Source organism: Cicer arietinum, chromosome 1 (assembly GCF_000331145.2).
Source record: "Cicer arietinum cultivar CDC Frontier isolate Library 1 chromosome 1, Cicar.CDCFrontier_v2.0, whole genome shotgun sequence".
Lineage (NCBI taxonomy): Eukaryota > Viridiplantae > Streptophyta > Magnoliopsida > Fabales > Fabaceae > Cicer > Cicer arietinum.
In genome coordinates, this window is record NC_021160.2 from 46531431 (window position 1) to 46555051 (window position 23621).

The 23621-nt window shown below is 27.7% G+C and overlaps 2 protein-coding genes, 1 long non-coding RNA gene and 1 other non-coding gene across 5 annotated transcripts; 2 read left to right on the forward strand and 2 right to left on the reverse strand.

Moving 5' to 3' along the window:
• Positions 1-1922: 1922 nt before the first annotated feature.
• LOC105852312 (uncharacterized) lies at positions 1923-3953 on the forward strand. Its single transcript, XM_073366806.1, has 3 exons — positions 1923-2542; positions 2971-3189; positions 3589-3953. The coding sequence occupies exons 1-3, from the start codon at positions 2036-2038 to the stop codon at positions 3829-3831; spliced, it is 969 nt and encodes a 322-aa protein (XP_073222907.1). The 5' UTR covers positions 1923-2035; the 3' UTR covers positions 3832-3953.
• Positions 3954-5290: 1337 nt separating this feature from the next.
• Positions 5291-5363, reverse strand: TRNAE-CUC (transfer RNA glutamic acid (anticodon CUC)). The gene has a single exon. It is a non-coding gene; the product is annotated as a tRNA-Glu (tRNA).
• Positions 5364-8348: 2985 nt separating this feature from the next.
• Positions 8349-12527, forward strand: LOC105852285 (uncharacterized). Of its 2 annotated transcripts, XR_012162403.1 has the most exons (4): positions 8349-8669; positions 8808-9150; positions 9332-10434; positions 10555-12527. It is a non-coding gene; the product is annotated as an uncharacterized lncRNA (long non-coding RNA). The 2 variants fall into 2 exon arrangements; XR_001144117.3 differs by having other exon boundaries at positions 8359-8669; positions 9332-12527.
• Positions 12528-22663: 10136 nt separating this feature from the next.
• On the reverse strand, positions 22664-23005 carry LOC101495375 (calcium-binding protein KRP1). The gene has a single exon (XM_004487585.4). It carries the CDS (start codon positions 23003-23005, stop codon positions 22664-22666), a length of 342 nt encoding a protein of 113 aa, XP_004487642.1.
• Between the last annotated feature and the right edge of the window lie 616 nt (positions 23006-23621).

Sequence of the window (23621 nt, forward strand, 5' to 3'; positions counted from 1 at the left end):
ATACATGAAATAAATAGACCTTACCTATTTAAAATGTCTTAAAATAGACTATTTCTATACATTACAATTAGATAAATTACTGATTAATTGATATTGATAAGTAATATATATTGAAATAAAATGGATTAATGAAATTTAAAATCCACTAAAAAAATGTAAACAGATTAAATATACAATAAAAACTAAAAACCAATAATTTGAAGAGCATATTGATTAATTTTTGTTTTCTTTGGAATCAAGTAATCACATTGAAATTGTGAAGAAAAAAAAGGTGTGGTGGGAAAGAGATCTTTCCAAATTAGAAGGCACCACATGGGTTCAGCTTTTTCTCGTTTGCCAAATTATAAGGATAGAAAAGAAAACCATCATTACAAGCCTATTCCATAGGCAGATTCTTATTATGATTCGTGATCTTACTCCATATGATTGTTCAAAAACCGTTTTCTAAATCATTTACCACTTAGACCAATTAGAGACTTTCTCACTCCCAGTCATGTGCCCCAAATTCACACCCCTACTTCATCACAATGTTGCAATGTGACCCTATATAAAACACACACAGGCAATTGCGACATATTTGTTGTTGAATTAATATATTTAATTAAAATTTAATTCACATATATTAATTTTTTAATTATTATTTATATTTATATTTATTTTAATTAGAATATATATATATCGTCATTAACTATAAATATTTATTAAAAAATAAATTATCTTTAAATATAAGTCTTTTATATATGATTAAAAACATTTATCATTATCTTTAAATATAACAGATTATGTTTATATTTAAGGTTGACTGAAGTATTTATATTGTACATTATGCAAAGGTGAAAATGTAGAATTTTCAAAATGAAGATTGTGAAAATTAGTGATTTGTTGCTAATTTGGTTAAAAGTGACAACCTCTTTTTCTCTTACAAAGGGTCTTGCTACCACCTAGCTAAGGTGGTTGTATAATGCCTCGATCTTCCGACCACTGCTGTTACATTGGCCCACAGTCCAACATCATGACACGTGTCACGTGAGTATCAGCTCACAACCTATATTCCTTGTAGTGAGTGTTATACTCTCTCGTTTATCTGAATTAAAATATTCGAAAATAATTATCATTCTTTATTTTTAAAACAATTTTAATTACTGTATTTCAATTATACTGTTTAATTAATATAATTTATATCACTATAGTGTTATTCTGTATTTCGCGTTTGTTATTGTAATCAGAATATACTATATGTGATAAGGATAAATTATTAAATTGTTATTATTTTTTATTTATTTATCATTTTACTTTAATTTGTATGATATTGTCAATTGCAATTAACATTGTGAGACATAAGACATAATAAAAAGTAAAAAAAAAAATTAAGTTTTTTCAATTTTCAAAAATTATGTAATGCTAATGAAAATTATAGGTCATTTGATATATAATCTAGGTCATTCAATAAAAATCAAACAATTTAAATTTTATTTAGTCAACAAAATTGAGGTATTTAATTTATATTATAAACTAAATATATTAATTAATAATAACTAAATTGTCTTTTAACAAAAGTATCAAATAGAGTAATTGATATTAATTTATACTGATATGTTTGATTGTGAAGATTGTTAATTGTGAATTATCTTTAAATATAAATTGTGTAATATTGATTAAACGAAATACAAGAAGTTAAAATCTCAAAGTAATGAAAAAGTGTAATGTGTTGTGCACATGTTGATAAGATTATATTGAAAACCTAACAAAAAAAAAACTTAAATTAATTGAAGTAGAAGTAAAAAGTGAAAAAGACAAAAAAGAGGTTTATATGAAGGAGAGTAGAAGTAGCAAAAGACAGGAAGGAAGAAGAAGAAAACAGAAAGAATCACCAAAAACATCACACACGTATACCAAAATGTCCTTTCACCATTTCACACCCTCATTTTCCTTATAACTCTCTCACTCTCTCTATATATACACCAAAAACACCATTAATTTTACCATACACCTTTTTCACTACACTTTCTCTTTTAAAAAAAAAAAACAGTTTCATATGGCTTCTGAAAAAACCATTAGTTTCCATGAAGATGAAACAATGAAACCCCTTTATGTTGAACAAGGAACAGCAAAAAACAGAGGTAGAAGAAGCAATGGAAAAGGTCCAAAGAAACCACCACAAAGAGGTTTAGGTGTGGAACAGTTAGAAAGAATGAGAGCTCAAGAAACCTTGAAGAAAATGGCTGAAGCTTCTGGTATTGTTCATCTTGATCATCATCATCAGTGTCACTTTGGTAATAGCAACAACAGTGTTAATCCTTTGAGGTATAATGCGCAATATTCATCAAATGGGTCATTTCATTTTCCTCAACAAATGATGATGAATGAAAACAACAACAACAACAACGTTTTTGGTGCTTTCATTGGAAACAACAAAAATCATAATGTTGGTGCTGGATGGCTTGTTCCTAATATTAATCAACACAACAACAAGCTTGAGACCTCTAAAAACCTCTCTTCAATGTCAAATATCAATTCTCAATGTTTTGATCTTTGCCTCAAGGTATTTAATAAGACATATATTTCTATGTATACTTTCTTTTAATGTTCTTCATTACATTAGTATGTGTATATATAAATTAATAAAATAAAGATAGATGGTTAATTATTTTTTGATAGGCAAATGTTTTTTTTACAACTTGATAGACAAATGCTAAGTCTTTTAAATCCTTAAACAACATATGTTAGTATATTAATTAGATTATTATTATGAATTTTTACTATCTTTGATGTCAAACAAATTTATAAGAAGCTAGCTCAATAACGGCTTGTTATTAAAAAAATGTGGTTTTTTACACAAAAACAAATGTTATAATTTATGTTTCCCTAGTTTTTGTTATTTATGTCTCCCTACTGTTTTTTGTTGATTTTAATATTTTGAGGAATATTTATATTAATATATGTGAGTTTGTGTGTGTGTGTGTGTGTTAGAAAACACGTTTGAACGAAGAGAATGTAATAAGAGGAACAAATGCAACAAGAAGAGAAATGCCTTTGGGGATGTGGTCTAATATGAATGATTTTCTTGGATTTGTGCCTCAACATGTTTCCCCAAACTTTGTTGGAGAAAATGGTGATTTCTATAACAAACTGGTCAGGCATGATGCTACTGTTGTTTCTGCTTATCCAACTCATCACAATCTTGATGAGGTAGAATTCATACCTAGTTATTTATTTCATTGTGCTTATGCTAGAAATACAATACTTGATTTAATTTTTTTTGTTTGACAAATTAATGTTGATATATTACTTATTATTTTAGTAATTTCTAATTCTCAAAATTTAATTTCATACTTTCTGATTATATTTATAATTAAAGATTAATTTTCATGTCACAAATGTGTGATTTTAGAAATAGTCATAATTAAAATTAAATATTTTAATTATTATAATTTATTAATAATGTGAAAAACTGTTACATTGAAAATGTATATAAACTAAGTTGTTATAATTAATAATTTTTTAAGTCTAGGTGGTACATTAATTTTGAAATTAAGTTATTGGTGAGTTTTATTATAAAATTGATGGTGTGTTTATTTTTTTGTTGAGTGTGTGGAGGTTGTTGCGGTTCATAGGAGGGGGAACTCATCAGGGAGTGGCAGAGTTTTCATGGAATATGAATTTTTCCCAGGAAAAGATGGCAGAGGCACTACTTCCAAGGAGCTAGAATTTCCTACAAACACAAACACAATAGTCTTTGGTGAACCTTCTTCTTCTATCACTTTTACAGCCTATGGAGGAGATACTACTACAACTGCTTCTAATTCTATTGATTTGTCTCTCAAGCTTTGACACTATACCTAATAAAATAGATACATAGAAGAAGCATATTAGAGGGTCCCCTTTTTTTAATATTGTGGTTTTCTCAAGTACAGCTTTTTTCTGTTTATTTCCTTTTGTTGTTCAAACTAATACCTAGCACAATATTTCTATGTATGTCCTCCTTTAGTAAACCCCTCCCTCTCTTTCCTTCATAAATTAGATATGTCATTTTATGTTTTTTTTTCTTCTTCTTTTTTCCTTGTTTTTTACACTCTTAAATCTTAGTGTTTGTTTACTTAAAGTGATTTTGACGAAATCAGATTAAACGTGATTTTGTTGACTTTAGCAGAATCGTAATAGTTAAGCGAAATTTAGTCAAATTCACTATAAATTCAAATATTCATTTATTATAGTTTTGATGAAATCTAGGCGACATTGTTATATTGTTAAAGTTTTAAAATATTGTACCTTTTACTAAAATTATTACGTGATTTTGTCAAATTTATCTTTAATCCAAACATCCCCTTAATTAAAATTTTATTATTATATGTATATGATCACATGAACATAATAGCATATGTCCAAAAATAAATATACCTAAAGAAGGCTAGAACTATTTATAAAGAAGGAACCAACCAAAAAAGTTAATGGTATAAACTTTCTGGGCTTTTAATAAACCCTAGCAACTGTTTCATTCCATAGAGTTAATAAAAAAAAAAGTGTCAACGCTTTCCAGCTTGTGATCACTATTTTTGTTTAATACAATAAACAAATATAGTACTGGTATTTGATTTTGAAGGGTGTAATTTAATTAATTACTGTTCTAGAGTTAATTTATATGTTCTATGTGCTGAAACAAATGCTGGCATCTCTGTCATGCCGTTTATGGGAGTCATGTAGTAATATATAATGCCTATAGAGAGTGCTCCAAAAAACGTGAAAAAAGATTCATCAAAATAGATCTTAATGCTAAAAGACCCTCAAACATTGGCATTTGCATCTTGCACCGAATAAGGGTATAAAAGCTAGCATAGGGAAAATAAATAGTAGTAAAATATTTAAAATAAAAAACAAGATGCATGTAAAAATGAAAAGTTTCTTTTTCCATGTAGTAAGAGTAAGGCTGCACAGTGGCTGCGGGAAACAGACTATATGTTTGAAGCCAAAGGGCAGGTCATGACAGTCAGTAGAAGTAAGGGTATGTGCAAACTTTTTTGGAACTTTTTTTATTGCCTGCTATCATCTTCTAATCTTGTCTTACTTGTTGCCACTTTTTCCTTAAAAATATGATTATATTGTAGGAATTAAACAAATTATTGTATGTCCAACATTTTTTCTTTAATTCTAGAAATCTTGATCCAGAGTATGTAAGGAATAAGGATTATATTTAAAAGAAAAAAAAAAAAAGTGTGTAAGGATTCGTATTGTTTGAAGTATAATGATTTTCGAGCGTATTTTCTGTACATAAATTTTAAAAATATGTAAAAAATTCCGTTGCCGGGACTTGAACCCGGGTCTCTCGGGTGAGAGCCGAGTATCCTAACCAACTAGACTACAACGGATGATGTCTTTAAGAAAAACAAAGTTGTATAAATTATTGCATTACTTCTTTATTTTTAAAAGCAATTCTCTTACACTTTGATTTCTTAGATTTTGATATTTGATCCAATTTATATTTACATAACCAACTTATAATATTAGCATTTTCTCAATGATATATATAAATATATTTTAGATTATATCTCGTTTGATGTGAAACTTTCAACACTTCTTCACACTTATGTCAAGAGACTTGAAGTTAATGATTAAAAAATTGGATCGGCGATCAAACCGACGAGACCTCTAATTTATCGTTCACTTGATTAAACCACAATCGAGCCGTTCGATAAATAAATAATAAAATACATGAAATATATAAAAATATCATGAACTTCATAAGTAAATATTCATAAAATTTATAACAAATACTCAATAATTATGACAATTACATTAAAATTTACAAAAAAATATAAGTTTTCATAATATAAATTTTAACATTAACTCATATGAAGCAACCAATCAATCACATATGACTTGTGGATCAAGAGGAATAAGAGTTTGAGGGAAATAAAGTTTTTTTTTTTAAGTTAAACTTAAAATAGTCTTTTTTTTTCTTTCTAATTTAAACATTAATTTTATTTAAAAAAAAAAATTAATGTTTTTCAAAACTAGCTAGGTTCGGTTCAATGACCCAATCGTCAAACTAAATTTTTTCAGTTTTTATTGACTAATAGTTTTTTTGGCTTAACCAAACTGATTATTGTATGGTTCTTAGTTGAACCGGTCGAATTGACCGATCGAATTCTATTTTTAAAATATTATCTTAAGTATGATTGAATCAAACAAAAGTAAGAATCTTAAATATGTTCTAAAAACTTATTAAAAAAACTTAAAATGCTACATAAAATAAAAATTATTTCACATCTCTTATATTTAATTATGCAAATCCTTAAACTATAAATTGTAAGTAATTTATTGGTTTTAAGGATAATTTAAGTATTTTAAGTTTTGAAGTTCTTTTTACTAAATTTGAATATTTTATGTTGAAATTATGCTAGTTGGTGTTGATATTGTGCATGATTGATAACTTTGGCTAAATCCGAAGAAAATGTTCCCATAATGCTACAACAATAGATCACAGTACAACATTAGTGCATATCTATGGACACAACTGTTATAAAAAATTTTAATTTGATATTTGGGGCAGTTAGGTGTGTATAAGACAGATTTATTGGGCTAATTAGGTGTGTATATATTTGACTTGGAATTGTCAGATTAACTTTATTTCTCTCTTTCAAAGCATTTAGGATGAATCTGGGGGCAAGCTTATACTTTGTCATGTCATTGACAAATTTCCTCTCTTCTTCATTTAAACGCCCCAAATAAGAATGACCAGTTACAGTATCAAGTAGATCATGATTATGTGTTCCACAACGAACACTAATTTTCCATCCTTCACCGACACTTAAGGGTATACATCTGAGAGTAAACGAACAATTTTCCTTATGAGAACAAGTCACTGTTGATTTTGATTTTGATTTATATCTTCCACCTCTTTCGCATCCCAAAATCAATTTGTCTTTTCTTCCCCTCTTTCCGGTTGCTTTATCTGAACGAATGATGACAATTAAAATTCCATTTTCTCTTCCAATGGTTTTTGCCCATTCAAACACAGATTCTCGTGAAGGAAATACCTACAAAATATGTTTCAAATAAAACTTCAAATATATAGTTATAATAAAAAATTTATCCGTGATAGATTATCAGTAATATTAATACCTGATCGGTAATGAATTTGTCCGTAGAATCTATTATATTCCTTGAGGCAGAAACCTCAACTCTACTCATACCTGTTTTCAAAAATAGTAATAAATATAAATAATAATAAATATAAAAAATAATATATATAAATAATGATAAATTTAAAAAAAAAAATCAAAATTTTGAAACTTTGGCATTGATCTAAACTTTCGAAATTGCTGGAAAAAAACTTTCGGAACTTTCAGCTTCAAGCAATGTTTCGAAATGTGTTTTGGGTTTCGAAGGTTTCAGCATTAACCAAATCTTCGAATGTGTAATCCAAAATCATGCCTCGTAGCTTTCATTCTTAAGCAAAGTTCCGAAAGTTTCAGGAAATGCACGTTTCGAAGCTTTCATACTTAAGCAAAGTTTCAAATGTTTTGTGATTTTTGTGAAAATTGCATTTCGAAAATTTGTATTTTTCACAAAAGGTTCGAATGTGTTGATGAAATCTAACCTCTGATTGTTTCGAAAGTTTGAAACTTTCGATTAATAGAATTTTTTTAAAAACTTTCGAATGTGGGGGTGAGAAAATAGTGTAATATATTTACTGATAAATTTTATATAAAATAAAAAGGGTAAATTGGTCAATAAAAAATTATGGGGGGGTGGCAGGTAAAAGTGGGGGGGTGCGCAGTACATTTCTCCACCATCTTTAAGGATAATGGACTTATAAATTTTAAATATAGAAAGAAGAAAGGTGGTCAAAAGTAGGAAAGAAAGTGTCACAAAGGATCGTGAGATTTTCGTAATTTAGAGTCTATTTGTTACGAATTTGTAAAAAAACAAGAATTTCTTAAAAAAATAATTTAAGAATTTTTTTATCTGTTTATTATAATTTTCGAAAAAAAAATTTAGCATATAAAAAATAATCTAAAAAGTATTTCAAAAAAATTATTTGATTAATTTTTCATAAAAATTAATTTGTATAATTAGTTATTTAAAAAAAAGACTTTTATCACGATAAAAATATAACAATTTATGGTTGTTTTAAAAATTAAACACTAAATATAAAATTATTTTATACAAAACAACCAATTACATATTAACAATACATCAAATAAAAAATGAAAAATAAAGTTATGAATATGTTTTTTGTTTTTGAAAAAGAGAAACAGTATATTGATTAATGACCCAAATCAGCCTAAATTAGTGGTACAATAGAAATAGGGGGTGCATCCAGAACATACGTGTATTTAATTGAAACACGTGTGCAACTAATCTGTCTATCCAACACGTGTGCAACACAGTTACCTTCTTTTTCATGAACTCGAAGTTACAATTCCTTGTTAACCCACAACAACGAGGAGCAATCTGAACCCAATGGTTCATGGGAAAATCCTTTCTCTTTAAAGCTTTAATCAACATTACAAATGTGTTTGTTGCAATCCTCATTTGCACTAACTGATTTGTGTTGTTTTGAAGTGTAGCGACTTTGGATCGAGCGTTTTGAATTCCTTAAGGATTGCAAGGGCTTCCACTGAAGTAATAATAAGATTCTTGTAGATACTGTTGTTGCAAACATTTCCGTAAGTAATTTTTTTTTTTTGTGATTTATTGTTTCAAAATTGAAATACAAATGAATTGCTATTCTAAATCCGAATTAAAAATAAATGTATAAATGAGATCAATTGTGAAATCTGTTTTATTTTCAATTTCAATTTCAGCCTGGAGTCCAGAAAAACCAATGTGAATGTCGTAGATTAAAGTGTTGTTTCCCTTATTAACGGAGGTTGAGTCTAGCTGAAGAGGTTAGACTTCTACGACATGGCGAACCATAATTTGAATTTTGGATGGGTGAGACACCCACATTTGATGTATGACAATGCCTCAAACAGAATTACCTCTAGTAGAGCGAACCTATGAGAAACCAAAAATAAAATTGTTGTTTCCCTTTCTTTATTAAGTGCGTGACTTCTCAATGAATGCAAATCATGAATGTGACAATGACTCAATTAGGCTCTTGTGGATTGTTTTTATCATGCATATATTAACAGTCAACTTTGAAAGGTAAATCTGTAGATCAATTGTTTTTTCATTGAATTAGATCATGTCCTAAAAGCATATATGTTTATACTTTAAATTTGCCTTGTTAATTGTTTCGTTTTCCTTTTCAATTTATTTTGTTTGCACATATAGACTGGTTGTGAAAGTGAAATTTGATTTTCTAATTGTTGGTCGTTTTTGGCAGACTATTAGCGGCAGTTTGGTCACCCCTTGATTCTGTTTCTGGAGATTGCATTTAATTGTTTCTTCTTTTGGTAGTTAGTATTTGCACTTACATGTTAAAAAAAAAAACAAGTTTAATAGGTTATACAGTTATTATCTTATCTCAAGAAGGATGGTGAGGAAAATAACAGACACTATTTTGGTCATTTGAGGAAAAATAAAGTTTAATACCCCTTGATTTTGTTATAGTTGTTTGTTTGGTGAGGAAAATATTAGACACTATTTTGTTGTATGCACGCATAACTGTATAATGCTTGACGGTGAAGTGAAATAAACGTCACAAGAATAAGAGGTTTTATTGCGACCCTTTTAAATTTGTGTTCCGGTACTTATTGTCTCAAGCAAGACTTGAAGTAAGGATGGTTAGTGAACCTTATTAAGTTGAGGATAGTTCGTGTTAGAATATTAGAAAATATCTTATAATATCTTTTATATTATATTAGAGTATCTTGAGTTATTTTCTATGACCAATTTATAATCATAGAGAATCTTAGAATATCTCTTATTATTATTATGATTTATTCCTAATTTAGGATTTAGTCTATCTTTTTCTATAAATAGAGATTAGTATTGAGTCTATTGTAATAAAATTAGCATTAAGCTATTATCAATAATATTCAAACCCTTATTATTTTCTCTCCTCATTTTCTCTAAAATCCCACAACTTCAACATGGTATCAGAGCCTATTTCGATCCTCCTTGAACAATCTTGTCGTTGTTCCGCTGCTAAGTTCCCAACAGTTTGGGAATATAATCCTAGTTTCTCTTTTCTAGCATGATCATTCCTTTTTCTGACTACTATCACTTCCGTCCACAATCGTCGCTGCTGCCCCGTCTGCTACTGCCGCCGCCGCCGTTTGCTGCTGCTGCCTGTCGTCGCTGCTAGAAAAGTTTTCCGAAACAACCACTGTCTCTCCTGTTTTGGATGCATTTTCTCACTTCGGTTGTCGATTATGGCTTCGTTTCATTAGAGTCGCGCTGCTTCCTCTTTGGTGTTTGTCATGCAATTTAGTTCTTACTAATAGATTACAACAGTGGCTTCTATTCCCACCGATGATCATTCCGGTGGTGTCCCTTTTCCCACTGATGAATCATATTAGTGATGACTTATTTTCCCATTGATGATTATTCTGACGATGTCTTTTATTTTTATGACTCACACTTTAGCATGACAATTTGTCCCAGATGCACTGGCCCCATCTTTGTCCCAGATGTACTGGCCTTGCCTTTCTCTCCTTGAAGCACGCCTCTCCAATATTATTGGTTTAAAGCTTCCAAATGCAGTTTTTAGAAGAACGGACCTCGCTTTGTTCAATTGCTTGCCATGAATTTCTCTCAGGCTGATGATCATATCGGCTGTCTGGCTAAGCTATATTTATAGCAATTCTCTCCGACTTCACCTGCATCCCTGAGTTGCTTTTCCATCCTTTTTATTATTTTGCAGAGCAAAACATTGTTTTCTTGTAGCAAGCTAAAGCTTAGTAAGCTTTAGCTTGAGGGGGAGTGTTAGAATATTAGAAAATATCTTATAATATCTTTTATATTATATTAGAGTATCTTGAGTTATTTTCTATGACCAATTTATAATCATAGAGAATCTTAGAATATCTCTTATTATTATTATGATTTATTCCTAATTTAGGATTTAGTCTATGTTTCTCTATAAATAGAGATTAGTATTGAGTCTATTGTAATAAAATTAGCATTAGGCTATTATCAATAATATTCAAACCCTTATTATTTTCTCTCTTCATTTTCTCTAAAATCCCACAACTTCAACAGTTCGAACAAGTGGAAGCAATATAAAACATTTAAGATATAAGTTAGTGTGTGAGTTTGGTATGCAATATGATAAGAGTGGAGTTTTAGAAGATTCACACAAAGAAGTTATCATGGTTCAATTCAACCAATGTGGGCTAATCTAGTCTTCAAACTTACGATTAGTCACTGTGACTTTCAGCTATGTATTTTCTTAGCACACATGGCTTACAAATTGTATGCTCTTAGCCTCAACATGACTACACTCTCATTCCAACTAACTTTCTTAGAAATCTCTAGGAAAAGCAAGTAAGGAAATGTATAATTTGTTTGATATCTAGTTATTGTTTGCTAAGATAAACTTACGATAGAAAATGAGTTTCAACACACTCCAGAAGGATGATATCTTGTATGGTTTGATTAGATAATTGTGGATAAGATAAAGAGAATAATGTTGAGTTTGAGTAACTAAGGTATGTGTTTGCAATTGATCCTCATTGAGTTGGTCATACAGAGAGGGGGATCTCACAGGACTATCCTCTTGTTCTATGCAAAATGAGAAGATTCTTGTTAAGCTCACGACCTTGGTATTCGGGACTGGTGTGCTGTCACATTTCTTTCTTTTTCCCTTCGTGTAGTCTTGAGCAACGCTTTTGTCCTTTTATGCTAGTTCTCATTTTTTCATATGAGAGGATGAATCTAATAAATGGTCATCCTCTAATCTCAAAGGTTTATCTTATAGATGAAAGGTTTCTACTTATTTCAAAATACTTGATGTAATATTTGTTTGGTCCATGAGGATAATGTTGAGATGCTTAACGAGGATGGTGATCAAAATCTACAAGAGGATGATCATTAATATTGATGCATTATGCTTCTCAAGTGTCAAGTTTACAGAAGTCGATTCACAACTTGTTTTATACTAAATCCACAGAAATACACATGTTCAAGAACACAGAAGATCAGATTGTTTTGTCATTAGAATCAAGTGGTTCGATATCTTCAAAACATCATAAATGTTTTTGGCTTAGCATATGGAAGTTGTTATAAGGCATGGTTTTAAGTCTCTTCTTTCCTAGTCAATGATAGGAAATGTCTACTATTCTTTGGAGACCATGGAAGAGTACAAATGCCAAAATTTAGGAGAATATATCCAAATAGCCGTAAGTTATTGTCAAGTGTGGCTTGGTTCAGATGGAAGATTGCAAGTTGGCATATAGATAAAAGGGTTTTCTAACTTCCAAGAATTAAACTTGAAAGTTGTCACATGGTGATGCAACCAGATACTCTGATCGTTTCAAATGTAATATTGATATGTTGTAATTTGCGCGCCAGACTTGGTTGCTTTGGTATTGATATTTGATCAATATTGCTTTGTTATTGTTTGATCATTTTGAATATCTCCATTTTGCTCGATAAATGAGATATAGACTTTTGAATTGGTCACAACAAGTACACGATCTAATTCCATCAGCTTTGATTAATGGATGCGTAAATTTTTTCATCATAAAATAGAAAGAGAACTGCTATATGTCGCAAAAAGGCATTCATGAATTCGTCAAGAACAGAGTAAAAAGCCAAATAAAAAGTCATTGAATTAAAAAGATTGTCTTTAAAAATGATACGACACTTAGAGCATCTCTAACAGTTAACTCAATATGGGTTCTTTAGATGAGGTGCAATTCACTCATTTTCTACACCAACGGTGAATTCAACATGATTCAAGTTCTACTATGCCACATCACTCTAAATCAACTCATTCATGTTTTACTGTTTAACTTTAAAAAAATTATATTTACGTTAATAAAAACTTTAATAAACTTCTGTAACAAAAATTGTGAAGAAAAAGTATGAGTAACAAATTGCTTCTATTAATTAGCTAACAATCGTAGTTAAAGGAGAAAAAAAGGCATATTAACTAAAAAAAGCTAATGGTTACAAAATTATTATTATTTAATAAATTAAAAAGAAGTTAACGGCTATAAATTAATAAAAAATAATAAATTTATTATTATTATTATTAATAAATTAATAAAATGTAGCGGTTATAATTATATTATTATTAAATTGTAAAAGTAGATAGAAATAAAAAGTAACTGTTATGAAACACCGTTCCTTCGTGACAGTACCGTAACGACACTTTGGCACAACTCCAACTGTAAATCCACAAAAAACTAAAAATTAAGTAATTACAAACTGACGGACGAACTCATTTTCACTCTCGTCGAAGATGCTTTATGATGTTTTCATGATTTTATCTCTTGTGACATATAGTATTTCCTAAATAGAAAAGTTGATGCGGATATTTTGTAGTACAGGACCGGTTGAAGGACAACGTCTTTATACTAGCAAGAAAAACAATGATGCCATTTTTTTTTTTGACTCACAATATGATGCCCTTTTTTTCATTAATTTATATTATGTTTAGTGGGGAAAAAAGAAGTAAGAATTTAAAAGGTGTTATATTGATTACTATTTTTTCTTTTGTGACACTATGGAATACTAGTTTGTTTCCAAATTTTAAACATGGCGTGGCCCATATATATATAGGCGCATGAAGTATTCTATCATTATCATGCACCTCCGTTTTTTTACTCCTTCAATTAATATGAAAATATAATTTTGTCTTTTTATAAATTTTTAATTTTTTTACCACTCTTTCTTTTGAAACTTTAAAATTACCATAATTTTTTAATAATTTTAAATTTTTGAAATAAAAAAAGTAAGTGGCATTCGAATTTTTCATACGTTTGAAATAAATTTTTTCAAAAGTTTCGACAATTCGAAATAGAAATTTTCTAGATTTTCAAAAGTTTCAGATTGCTGAAACTTTTGAAATAATTTTTTTTTAAAACTTTCGAATTTTTTCAAATTTAGAAACTTTCGAAACTTTATATATTTAGAAACTTTCTAAATTTTTGAAATGTAATCATTATTTTTAAATTTTTAAACTTATCAAAGTTTCAAATTTTGGAAATAATGATTACATTTCGAAAAAATTTCGAAAATTTCTAAATCTGGAAAGTTTCAAAAGTTTTCAAATCTAAAAAATTTCAAAAGTTTCGAAACTCAAAAATTATTTCGAAAGTATGAAAAATTCGAAAGCACCAATTTTTTTATTTCAAAAATTTTAAAATATTTAAAAGTTAGAAAAAATTATTTAAAATTTCGAAAGAAGATGGTAGAAATGAGTCATAAAAAAATTTAAACATTTTATAAAAAAATAAAATTATATTTTTACATTAAGAGATAATATATTTAAGTGTGAGGGACATGATTGATTATGCATAACATATTAGAGATTATAATATCTGCAAGGCTAACGTAGGTCCAAGGTGTCCCTTAAACGTCAACACTCAATATCAATCGAATCGAAAGTATAAGTCGCTCCATCAAAAAAAAAAAAAAAAAAAAAAAAAAAAAAAAAAAAAAAAAAAAAAAAAAAAAAAAAAAAAAAGTAATCGAACAGAAAAAATAGTAGGTGATTAATTGATTATCATTGCTTTTCTTTTGTGACAAGTCTCTGGTCATGTCAACTATTTTTGTATAAAAGTAATCGTACTTAGTATTTACTTAAATTAGGCATTTATAAGATCTTTTATTTTGTAACAAAGAAATTAAATTGATTATATTTCTTGATATTTTTTTGGATCTAATCTCCCACATTTTTAATTTAAGCAATATATATATATATATATATATATATATATATATATATATATATATTGTTTTTTTATATATATAAAATTTGTATTAACTAATAAAAATATTTTTAAATAGACATCATTACCTAGAATGAAATTAAATTATATTTGATTATATTTAAAACGAAAAAAATTATATTTACTTTTTTTATTTATATTTAAGACTTGGACAATATTTGAGGTAATCTGACAATATTAATTAAAATCTGTATTTTTCGATTAAATAATAACTAGTGTTTAAAATTTGATCTGAAATCCAAATCACAGTAATAAATTTAAGAAAATAATAGTATAAAGATTTATGATTTTTTTCGTTTTGGAAGTGGAAACATATAACCTAACTTTTGGCCACGAACTACATGCTGCCTTTCCAATTGTTTTGATCTGTTAGATAAATCTAACCGTTGATGTCACCATGCTATCAGAAGGTCTATTTATTCAACAGTGCAGTACCCGCATAAAAGTCAAAAGTAAAATCAAGATATAAAAGATTCAAAAAGTGTGACATGAAAAGGAATGGCGACAGATACTTTAGGTATGATTTCCATCATCACCATGCATTTTGATTACTCATTTGAAATTGAGAGAAAACACAAAAATATGCGACAAATCTATCATACTTAAAAATATTCACAATGAGGTGAAGTAGGGGATTTATGTTTATTATTTTTTGTATAAATGATTGATTAGTAATCTTTTATTTATTTATTTTTGTCTAATTTTGACGTTAATTTTTGAAGTTTTGTTTGTCTTATTTTTACAGGTCACATTTGAAGATGAAATCTAAAAATAAAACTATAAAAGCATAATTGTGTCAGATTTAGGAGTAACATTTTTTCTCTAAGAACACTATCCAGAAAATGCAGACATTTGAGGGCGTGTGCTGTCTATTTTTTAAACTTTACACTTTTTTAAGGTGGTGATATAAAAAATTACAAGGATATTTTATTTTATTTTTTCAAATTAATTAAACCACTAGATTAGGTATGTGGAAGAATTTCATATAGTTAAACACTACATATAATCAGTATTCAAAGTAGAATTTAAGTACATAACAATATTGAGTACTTAGTCTAAAATCACATAGTAACATGCATTAACTTTAAGTCTATAATCTCTCTCTTAATATATCCCTTCATTGATATTTTTATCACCATATTATTCCGTAGAATTTTTACTTTTATTTTTTAATTTCTTCTGTTTCCCACATGTAGTACAATTAATCACCTTTGAAACATTTCAAAATGTTTTACATATATAATGTCTAATCTATCTTATTGTGTAATTATTGCGCGAGTACTGTTCTACGTAATCATGCGATTACATGCATATTTAAAATTATATATATATATATTTGGAGATCGAAATTAAAACATAATCTTTGAAATCAATTTCATATTTTAGTTTTTTATTAAAGGTATCCATGTCGTTTATATATTATTAAGTCAAAAACTATCTAAATAAGCATGGAGAGCTATTATATCATGAACATTTATGTATAGTTGTATGGTCTATATTTAATGCTCTCATATCTTATTATATAATATATTTAATGTCTTATTTTTTAATTAAAAAATAAAGATATCATTTAAAATTGATAAAATATATCGATACAGTACAAATTTAAAGTTGCTAAATTAAATAAAAAAGATGAATATGAGAACAAATTCACAACATCGATCTATGTAAATAGCACAAGATTGCAATTTAACACAATGAAAACATACATATACAAATATAATAAAGTTGAAGTGTTCAAAATACTAATATTAGGATATGTAACGCTAACGACACTAAATTTATTAATTGCAATTTTTTATGGATCAAAGTTACTCTGTAAATATGAATCAAACAAATTACACAACACCAAGACGATAACACTAAAAAGCGCCGCACTAAAACAAAAACAAATACGTCATATTTAGACGGTGAAATAGTCATATAAAAATATGAAATAACATTTAAATATATATGTGAAAATCACTTATATAAAAAAAATGAAAGAAACAAAAGTCTTAAATGGATAATTTTAAATTAAAAAATAACCTTAAATCACTTTCATTTTTAAAATATGAAAATGAAAAGAACCTACAGTTTTATTTTGGGAGCTGTGGTAGTAGAAGAAGGATGAGTATATACCATTTACTAATATATATACATATGATGAAATTACATATATTTTTAGAAAATTATTGTGCAAATGAAAAATTATATCATATAAATAATTTTTATAAATATGAAATTATTTGATACATTATTAAATTATTAAAGTATATCAAAATTTATATCATATAATAAAATAATTTAAATAATTATTTTTGATGCATCTCAACAATATATCAAACAATTTTAAATTTATATAAAAATTTATATTAACAACTTATATAAAAATTTATATTGACAATTTATATAATATAATTTTTTAATTAAATAGTTATTATTCATCCTCTTAATTTATTAAACGATAAAATATTATATGGTATAAATTATTGATACCTTCTCTCTCTCTCTCTATATACTATTTTCAATTCAAGAAGAAGATAAGAAGAGGTCAGGCAGTTCACAAAATTGGGTATGACAAATTGATCACAACCTCAAATTTATGTGCCGCATGAAAGATACCTATATATCAAAAAAAGAAAAAGAAAGTGCAATATGAAAGATCATTGCATAATTTAACACGACCGAGACAATGACATAGTAACTATTATTTGGATGTTACAAATGTCATATACGTACCTTATGAGTTATACTTATCATCGATCCAGTCTTATATATATTATTAATGGTCCAAGATTTTGGCTTCTTCTCATTTTAAACTTTACACTCTACCTTCACAGATTTCTTCTACGGACCTTCTTATTTATCGTCTTCCCCCACCTCATTATATTGATTACATCATAGATAAACTGTGTGACCTCATATATTCATTTGTTAAATAAATACTACAAAATATAACGTTGTCTATTGTTGTGCAGCTCCAAAAGTTGATCTTGTTATTTTTAGTATATTTAGATAAAATATATATTTTTTAATTATCATAAAATTTATGTATTTTTACTAAAAATAATAAAGGTCTATCCTTAAATTATTTTTTGAGAGGTTTAATATTAGACATATTTTGAAAAATATAGATTTTCAAAATAATTTTTTCTCTCTTCTTTTAAATAGTTTTAGTTTGTTCTATAATCTATACTTTGATCTTTTAACCTTTTAATATCCGCAGTCGCCGTCATATATATCATTATTTTCCTAAAAAAGATGTTTTGGGTCTGGGTGTTACGGGTTTAAAAAAACGATTTTGGTATTTCATAATTGATATATTTTTTAAAAAATAAAAAGCTGTTTTGTGGTAGTAAAAATCATATTTTTTTTAAAAAAAATTTCTAAAATATAATTTTTTTTAGAAGCTATTAAAATTAATTTTTCAAAAAGTCAATTTCTAAATTATTTTTTTAGATTTTTTATTCTTTTTAAAAATTGTAACTAACAAGTATTTATTTTATTTTTAAGAAAGTGATTATTTTATTAAAATTTAACAAACGCATCCTATCTTTATATTCGAATCATTTTCAGGCTGCAATTATACATCGATTTATTTCTAAAAGATACAAAACATTGCACATGTCAGTGTGTAAGATTAGAGCATGATGTGCTGTAGTTATTGAAATACATATCTAGAAACAAGTTTCACGTCACTTAGTATGGTGAAGGAAGATAATCTAAAAGTTATATATATATAGTTTAATTTTTTATTATAAAATATACCAATTAGAAACACTTACTTTTTTTTAATTTTTATGATACTGGTGTCTTATAATATAGTGATATATAGTTTATATATTTGGTTTTCAAGAATGTGAATATACTAAAACTCTGAGATGTTTGCAACAAGTCAATGTATTGTTAAATAATTTACATAAAATTATTCTTTAGTTTACATTAGACAATAATTATAGTTTCCATATTATATTCTATGTAATTATTGACAATATACTAATATTCAAGATTTGATTCAATTGGAAATTAAATTTTTAATATGATGTGATTGGATTTTTAATCTTCTACGTAAAAAAAGAATTGTGTTGTTTTGGTAGTTATGACAAGAAAAAATTTGATACTTAAATACGTGGCATAGTCGTCCTAACTTATTTTGTGGCCTAATTTTTTTTTATATAAGTATTTTTTAAATTGAAATTAATAATTTATTAAAAATAGTATCAAATATTTCTTTTAAAATGTTTTATTTTTATTAATAATTTTTTTTAAAAGCATAATTTTATACACGACCAATGTAAATGTGTGATGAAGAATTAAAGTACATTTTAGTCAATTTCTTTCTATGTTTTTGTTATTAAATTATAGTTTGAATAATGATTTAAATACATTTTTTGAAACATCATTTGGATACATTCTTAATGATGTTTTTCAAAAAAAGCTGAAATCAATGATTAGTATTTTTTTTTATCCATATAAATTTTAACTTGATTTTCTAATCTTTAACCTTTAACTTAAATTAGTCGAGTTACGCACCGGCCCACATTCTTAATGATGTTAAAAAAAATGTTTTTGAATAACACGTTTTTGAAACATGTTATATATATGAAGAATAGTCGCTTTCTCTCTTGTCGTTTCTAAAACATTACACTTTGAAATATTTCAAATAAAGCACTATTCAACATATTTTGTGTTAGAATAGAAACACTCTTTTATTAAATTACATCCAGCGTATTATTTTCATTTACTAATACATGTAAACAAATAATGTTATACTTTGATTATTTTACTAAAAATTGATATTCAATTATTTAAATTTGTAAAATATATTAGTCGAAAAGAATAAAATTTCAAAGTCGCTAAAAATGATAAATTTACGAAGTAATTTATTGTTGTGCATCGACCGTCACTTCTTAATTACATTTGAATTAAATTTACCAATGATAGATTTTGTTGAATTAATTTCAAGGTATGAAAGTGAACTTTTATAAATGTTCATCGGTTGGTGTTAATGTAAATCGAGCATGGTTGTTTGCGGCTCCTGCTATAATCAATTGTAGGGTTGGATCTTTGCGATTTAAATATTTGGATTTATCTATTGGTGGTAATCTGCGGTGTTTGTCATTCTGGTACCCTCTAATTGATCGAATTAGGTAAAGACTTTCTAGTTGGAATCTATCTTATTTGCGATACCAATTTTCTTTGTTCAAAGCTCTGTCAAGTATCATTTTTCGTATTGAATCTCATTTTAGATTATTTTTTGTGTGTTGTGTTGGGGGGGGGTAAGGATGCTAAGAAAATCAGTTGGATAAAATGGGAGTTGGTTTATCATGATAGTAGGAAAGGGGATTCAAGGTTCATAGATATTTTAATTTTGTTTTATTATGAAAATGAGTGTGGAGGTTGAGGGTTTATTCAATAGGGGCTTTGGTTCAAAGTGTTGGTAAAAAATATGGTGTGGTGGAAAATGTGTTGGAATTCAAGTGTGAGTGGTTAGTCTTATATCGACTAGGAATGGAAGAAATGTTGGATATATAAAAGAGGTGACTCATATATCTAAAATCTTAAGATATTGGTTGGAGATGTTTTGTCAAAGTCTCTTATAGATCAGAGCCATGGTTTGGCTTGGTGGGGAAGCAGGAGTGGGATCCTAGTATGGATCAAGTTTAGCAATATGATTAAGTCACACATAAGGAGTATGTTGCTGGAAGTGTGAGTGGTTAGTCCCACACCAACTAGTAATAGATGAAATGTTGGATATACCTAATACCTTAAGGTTTTGGGTGGAGATGTAGTGTCAAAGTCTCTTGTGAATCATAAAACATTTGACTCGTTATTGCTCTTGCACTCTCGAACTCCCCAACAAAATGTTGTGGGGAAGAATTCAAATAGGGATTGGAGTTGGTGAAAGGATTTAAATTTGCTTTGTGATAGGGAGTTCGATGAAAAACTCAATTAGTTTTATAATAACTTAAGTCGTGTTGTGGATAGCGGTAGAGATACCTCCTTTTGGTTTCGAAGGTTGGTTAGTTTGACGGTGGATAAACATATCTCAATGTAGAGATGTTTGGTCGTGGGTCGGCGGTTGGGGGGAGTGACAAAGGTGGAGAAGAAATATGTTTGTTTGGGAGGAAAATGGTGCAGACAAGTGGTCTTGACAACATGTTTTTGGAGATCAACGTTCAATTAAAATGGGTGTATCATTGTCTAGTAGAGGATTGTATAGTTGATTCTCCTTCTTGTGACAATTTGGCAAAATGAGGTGTTTTCAACGAGCATAACATCTTATTTACTTATGACTGTGAAAATGAGAAATCGTTATTGCATCTATTTTCATTGTCAACTGTGTGACAAAGTGTGGTCTCATATTCTAACATGTTTGGGGTTACAAGTATTCTACATTGTTATGTGTTCCCTCATGCTCAACAATTTGAGTGTTTCTTTGATACTAATAAGAAAACAAGGCAACAAGTTCACGCTATTTACTTAGTATGTATTTGGACAATTTAGAAAGAGCCTAATCAGCGTGTTTTCAATAATTTAGCTCAAATTGTGGATTATGTTAAACTTTTATCTTGGTATTTGATCAAAGCGTTTGCTTTTGATTATATTCATTGGTGGAGCAACCCCTTAGAATGCTTAGGCTTGAGAGTCCAACTCCTACGAATTTGCAATTGTATATAATTTTAGTTTTTGCACGTAAGATTAATTTGGTTAATAATTATTTCTAACATGTCACGTGCTTTGAATAATACTTTTATATTTATATATTGAAAATATGAGATAAATAAATATTAATCGTTGATTAAATAATGCATGGTTTAGATTAAAACAAAACGTTTTTGGAAATGAGTCGAATAAAGAAAAGGACATTTGGTTGAATGCAATATTAAAAAAATAAATTATCGTAATCTTTCAATTTAATCCAATGGTTAATATTGACTCTATATATATATTAATTTTTGTTTTTAAAAATAATTTGCACTTTTCCCTTTACGGCATAACTTGTTTGGAACTTTCTAAAAAGGCAAGGAAGAACGTTCAAAAACACAAATTGACGTTCCACCAATAGCTTTGTACTTTCTAGAAATCATAGTCAATAAATTTTCCGACGAATAGAACTGACAGTGTCATTGTTTGGCAAATTAATAAGTCATGCGATATATTTAGAAATTAGAAAAGAATAATATCTCTCATAAACGATTATTAATCATGATTGCATTTGAAACAAAGAAAAAGAAAGTTACAAATACTTTTATTTTTAGAACATTGAATTACAATGATTAATTAAGGTTACAATGGTTCTACCAATTCAGTTGATAAATACATGAGCATAAAAAGTTTTAAGTTGGATCTCTAGAATTTAAACTCCGAAACTAAATCGTTTACTTTGTAAAAATATTTTTAGTTTTATTTTTTAAATTGATATTAATTTTACTAACTATTAAATAAAATAAAAGACTTTTTAAGTGAACAATTGTTTGCATTCTAAGTTAAAATAAACCTTTGAGATGATACATTTATGAAAATATTAAACATAATTTTGTTGTTTATAAAAATGCAAACAATTGTTCAATTCAAAAGTCTTTTATTTCATTTGTTAGATAATAAAATTAACACAAATTTTTAAAACTAAAAAATATTTTCAAAAAGTAAACTAACACTAACATAATAATTAACTTACTAACATTAACCTATAAAAAGTGTTACAATAACATATCCTCTAACTTCTTCTAGCTCTCAATTCTCTTAAAAGGATCAAATGTTATGTTACTATTAAATAAGAGAAAAGCTAGCTAAAAGAGTGAGAGAGTGAATTAGATATAAGATTTGCATCACATTAATATAGGATCCACACCTTGATGGGTGCACATTTTAGGTCCATCCATCAAACATGGACTCAACCTAAACATGAGAATGCAAAACTCCATTTGATTTAAAGCACCATCTCCATCCAAATCACCCTCCATTAGCATGCAAACAAGCTCATCATCCCTCACTTCTAAACCAAGCATGAAACAATTCATCTTCAAGCTCTCAAATGTTATAACACCTTTGTTCACATCCATAAGCAAACGAAACCCATTGCAAAGTTCACCTATAAACCCTTCTGCCCCTAAACGTGTAATCATGGATGGAAAATAATCCTCAAAGTCCATGCCAAAATCTAATTCCATATAGTGGATATTATGTGAAACTTCAATTAGAAGTTGCTAGGGATAGTGAAGGGAATATTAATTGGTAGCTTGTGCTAGAAGGGTATGTTAATTTGAGCTTCTTATATAAGATAAAGATAGGCAAACAATATACTACCAAATTAGATAGGGTTTGGTAAATTGAGTGAAAGAATGGTACTTTTGTCGTTGAGAATGTAGGGTCGGGATCTATGGTCCATATTAAAAGTAATAAAAGTTGTACATTATTTTTTTAAAGCTAAAAAAGATTGTTAAGAGTTTAATTAATTTGTACTATCAGTGTAATTTTTTTTACACATACGGACATATCTAATATATGATTGGATGTATGCTTTAAAACTTTTTGTCACATTGTTTTATAAAAAAAAAAAAAAATTTATTTGCCACACTGACATTGCTATATATCTATTTAATCTTTATAGAATGAAAAATCTCTTATTAAATTAGTCATTTTTTATCAATAAGTTTATTTATGAAATTTTCTTGATGAATATAATGTAATCAATTTTGTTCTTTTTTTTTTTAAATAGATTTTATTTGTTATTAATTTTTTAATTTATTTTTGAAAAAGCAAAAACAAAAATAATCCGATCAGCAA